General features: G+C 44.3%; 1 protein-coding gene across 2 annotated transcripts in view; it reads right to left on the bottom strand.

The window, feature by feature from the left end:
* The window catches only part of ANXA7 (annexin A7), a 37,516-nt gene continuing 32,484 nt past the window's right edge, over window positions 1-5,032 (bottom strand). For both annotated transcript variants that reach the window (XM_018564473.1, XM_018564472.1), the window contains exons 10-14: window positions 4,190-4,360; window positions 3,169-3,339; window positions 1,632-1,707; window positions 922-1,034; window positions 1-184 (exon numbers count right to left, since the gene is read on the bottom strand). In XM_018564473.1, the coding sequence (XP_018419975.1) occupies window positions 62-184; window positions 922-1,034; window positions 1,632-1,707; window positions 3,169-3,339; window positions 4,190-4,360 (654 nt within the window). In that variant the 3' untranslated portion in view covers window positions 1-61. The remainder of the gene's footprint in view (window positions 185-921; window positions 1,035-1,631; window positions 1,708-3,168; window positions 3,340-4,189; window positions 4,361-5,032) is intronic.

The following is a 5,032-nucleotide window of genomic DNA, read 5'->3' as shown; positions in this document are numbered from 1 at the left end:
GATATTCCTGGAACCTCCATATATAAATGCTCCCAGTCATCCTCCTTTCACAGCATGGATCCTACTGGCCAGTTATTGCTAGCAGCAGACTTCTGTAGTCCCCACTTGTATCACTCTGGATCATGGAGGCAAGACTCTTTTGGTACGTCTGGGCAAAGGCTTGTTTGATCTGAACAAGATCAATCTGAAATGGGAAAAACAAGGGAAGTGATTTACTTTAAGAAACAGATTTATCAGGCAAGATATTTTAATTCAGAGGACACAGGGCATTCGTTCTCAAGCCAATGGGTTATGCCGCTACCTTCAGGTGACTGGACACTGGCAATCAAGGACATGCCTGTATAATCCCTCCCATGTGCAGCCTGCCTCCGTTTTGTAGCAAGCAGTGGATTACAGAGATGTAATGTATACCAAGAAATGGATTTTACAGGAAAGACTCAAATCCTGTTCGCGATTGTAACTCACAAGACACGGAGTTCATTCTTGAATGGGATGTGCATCAAGAGGCAGGCGACAGCAGTTAATAGGCCCATGAAATAAACAGGGGGCACAGGGGCTTTGCCATTGGTCCAAGCCATCCACACAGCTCACGCCTCTAACACAGAGTAGAGGCTGTGACTGCTCTTGTCTCACCAAGTTAGGTTACACAAGCAGTGGAGAAGCCCGCTGCTGTGTAACCTAACTACCTGTCAAAAGCAGGATGCAGCGCTGCCTGCAATTAACAGGCAGCGCTCTTTCCCTGCTCTGTAACCTGTTAGAAAGCGATCTGAATGGAGAAAAAGCTGTCAGTTTCAGAATTGAAGCTGACACCTTTTTTTTTTCTTCATAATACTGGGCGAGGCTCCGCCTCCCCTGATTTAAACTTTAATGATTCCCAAAATAGGGAGCGTTCCTCTGTATGACAAGAAAAGTGAACTGTACCTCGCTGCGGGTAACAACAACTCGGATCAGAGTGGAATCATTTGTACCAGCTCCCTTCATGGACTTGTAAAGTCTCTCCGCAAAGTAGGCTGGACGGTTTATAGCACACTGCACTGTAAGAAGAAAGAAGGACATTAGTCACAAACCAATACACCTTAAAGAACTCCAGGGGGGAAAAAATGATTAACCCTTGCAGGGGGACTACCCCCACACCGCAAGCATTAACTGCTCATTTGTGTCTGGGTTAAAGAAAGAAAGAAAAAAAACCTTATACTCACCCCAATGCTCTGAGCTGGCTTGTTCTTACCCTGGTCTTTCCAGTGTCTCTCCCCCTCTACAGCAGCCTAAGGTCCCGTAAATCATCACATCTATACACAGTGTATAGATGTGAGACCACTGAGGAAGCTTGCAATGCTGCAGTGTAGGAGGAGACAGGCTGGAGGGAGCGCTGGCCGGCTCAGAGCTTCGGGCGAGTATAACTTTGGTATTTTAGCACCTAGACAAAAACAAGCAGTGCACTCCAAGGGTTAAGAAAGTGTCTCTGGGGTTCTTTTATATATGCAACACAGACAATAGTGGTCATGTATTGAGCACTAGGAAGAGCGCTTTGTAATGATGGGGGCAGACCAGTGCAGTCAATGTGTGTGTGAAATAGAAGACATTGCCACAGCTTTTATTGTGTCATGTGCAGAATCAGAGCTCATACTTACAGATTGCCTTCAATCCATCTTCTATGTAGCCAGAAAATTCACGGCCGATTGTAGTAAGCAAATCCCGCTTTGAAATCTATAAAATGACCAAATGGATATTAGATATTGGGATCACTGGGTACTGAGCGCTGAGTGTAAGGAACTGTGGACGCATCAAGCTTACCATGCCGCCAGTTATGAATAAACAGCGCATTATTTCTCTAAAAATACCCTTCCACCCCTCTGCCATTCCTAAATGTATGGGGTCAGGGGCCTGGGTCAGCACCCCTTTGCTTCCCCCGATTAGACTGAGGCCTAGAAGCGTTACAAAGCGATGTCATTGAGCCAAAGCCCGTCAGCACAAGCCCTTGCCCTTTTATAACTCCGTCTTCTCATAGTAGAGTTTTCCTCATATACAGTGCTGGGGACACTAAAGGCAAACTTCGCTGTAACTAAATACAAACAGTGAAAGGCAAAACGGGTTCTCGTCACTTTGCCCACTCGTATTGTACATTAAGAGTTGGGCTTTAAAGACAACGTCACCCCAATACATTATACGCTGGGGACCAGCAGCAAGCACCCACAGTGTCATGTCCATGCGAATACTGATAATCAAATAAAAATAATTAAACAAGATGGGGAAAAAAAATAAAATAAAAAGGAACAGAAAAATAGCCAAGTAGCCGTTAATTATGGCTGATGGTTTATAAGAGTTTACACAAGAATTCATTTTATTTGGGGAACATAAAAAAAAAAGAAACCTGTAAGTTTTAAGTTGTGAACATGAAAAGGTCACAAACTGTCACATTGCGTTTACTTAATGACGGTTGCAGACTATCTGCCAGTGTCATTTTACATAGGAGCTTCGTTTTAGGACATCTCTCTTAGGTTTGAAATCCTGAAATGATTTGGTTCAGTTTCTTCAGCTTGCCAAGACTTGGAGCATTTATCTGCACCTTTCATTTGTATTACTCGGTGCAAATGGCGAAAAAAAATAGGAGGCAGAAAACCGTGTAAAGCCATTTCTGTGCGGGGCCAGCAACAGGATATCATACTTTCCCAGGTCACAGCCAGGACTAGCACGGTAGATGGAAATTAGGAATAATTGATGAAGAGTAACCATTTTCCCAAGCTTATCCACAAAATATAAAACATGGACAATCTTTAAAAAAAAAAAAAAAGAATCCAATAAAAGAGTCCCAGATTTCTAAGCTACAGATAAAGCAGAATTGTTTGGCAGCAAGGCTTGAAAAACACACAAAACATTCTGTGCCAATGTTAGACTTCCTATAAGGTGATTTCCTGAAATTGTAGAACAATTGCGGTGCTAGTGGGCTATAGCTAAAGATTAGACCAAACGTGTAGAAGATCAGGGATGGCAACCTCGGCAGTCCAGCTGTGGCAAAACTACCAATCCAATAACGCCGCTGGCTGTCAGTCTTGCTATGCCTCATGGGACTTGTAGTTCTACAAAAGCAGAGTTGCAAAGGTTGCCTGCCCCTGAATTAGATTGGGAGCCCCAAGTCTAAATACTGACCCGCTGCTGCACACCACTTACCCTGGCATAGGCCTCGGCAACAGCTTTCAATTGTGGAAAGCTTCGACTTGCCAGCACCAGATTAAAGGAGGACTCGTCTGTTCCCAACTTCCCTTCCCCAGCCTGGTAGAGGCGCTGGGCATCGGATTCAGCTTGCTGCACATTCACATTGGTACTTTCATCCCGATTACCCTGAGGAAGAGAAAACCTTTTATCATTTGGCAACCTTCAAAGACTAAAAACTTAGGATGTGACCACAAAATGTCCTGTGGTTGATACGCGATAGCCAGAATTTAAAGAGGCCCTGTCCCTTTCAGGAATACATCCGATATAAAATCAACCATAAAGTAAACACATTATCCATTACTGTTTACATGAGTACTTGTTGCCAATCCCTCACCAGATTGTAATAAGCAGGAACGTGGCCTTGAAAGAGCACTCTACCGCCACTTACTAACAACGAATAAATACTTGTTTCAGAGGAACGGCCGAGATCTGGACATAAGCAAAACTGTCATGTAATCAATCAATGCCTCCCATGGTCTCTGCTATCTTCTGCACTTTTATACAGGCTGGCATATAAAAAGAAAATGTCATCTTTAAAGCTGGACTCCAGGCAGATTAAACCAAAAACTGTACTGCAATGGGATGAGCTCATCAGTAGTGTTGCGGCTTCTTTACGGACCAAATCAAGTCAGGGGGCAGGGAGGTGACCTCAATATTGATCAACTAGAGAGAGAAAAAAACTGAGTTAGGTACCTGGTAACTCGGTTTCCAGGAATCTTCCAGGACAGCAGGTGGGAGACCATCTCTCAGATGCTGTCCTGGAAGATTACTTGGGAAAAATGTCTCAGCTGTCTGGCATGGCTGTGTAAATCTCTGGGTGGGATGGACAGAAACACATGTCAAGTATGTCTATCATAAATATATTTAGGGGTTTGTCTGGAGCTCAGCATTAAGGCACCATTTTAAAATATGGCCTACTGTAACATTTAATTGTTCAGTTACATTTATTACAACAAGACGGGAGCAATCAGCTGACCTGGCACATAGACACAAGCAGTCTTTCAAAGTGGCCAGAGGTGTCAGATCGGATATCTTTTTCAACATCCCGTCCAAATTCTGACTTGTAGCATTGCACTATGTTCCTGATTTCAGCATTAGTCCTGGTGCACATGATCTCGATCAGCACCTTCTCCTTCGTTCCTGCACCCTAGAGAGAAAAAAAAAGGAATAGTTAATGTGTGTGCCTAGGAAAAAAAAAAAAACTAATTCAGTACATCTCGGAAAGGACAAGGCAAAACCCGTTCTGGGGCTGGACTTACACAGCTCTGGGTGGGACAGACTTAATTCTATGGACTGTAATTGGGTGGTGACTGCACAGGTCCTCATTCGTGTGCAGCTGGACCTAGCTGGAGTGTGTGCGTCTCAGTGGGAGTAGAGCGTGTGCTGAATGCAGCAAGTGTTTGTTTTGGAACCAAGCCTGTCCACAGGGCAGTAAGAGTACTGGATGCAGGAAATGGGGTTATTGGGGCCATGGTTATTGGCATTGCTGCACAGAGATTCAAAAAATTCAAAAAATAAAAAGAGACCGCTTCATACTCCCCGATATCTGATCAACACCACCACCAATCCCTCTACATCAGGGGTCTCAAACTCAATTTAGACGGCTGCCACTTGACAAATGTTTTAGTCCCGTGGGGGCCGCTACTACCAGTTTTAATGTATGCACATGTTAAGTGGCAACTGTCACCGAATGTCAAATTAATGATCGGGTGACATTTAAACACAAAATTCCCCCCTTCCTCCCAAGCCCTCTGAACACATATAATACACTCCCCCCCCCCCCCTCCTTCCAAGCCCCCCCCCCTTCTTGCATTCTTGC

Source organism: Nanorana parkeri, unplaced genomic scaffold, assembly GCF_000935625.1.
Source record: "Nanorana parkeri isolate BGI_ZX_2015 unplaced genomic scaffold, ASM93562v1 scaffold753, whole genome shotgun sequence".
Classification (NCBI taxonomy): domain Eukaryota; kingdom Metazoa; phylum Chordata; class Amphibia; order Anura; family Dicroglossidae; genus Nanorana; species Nanorana parkeri.
This window is presented reverse-complemented; position numbering and strand designations above follow the sequence as displayed.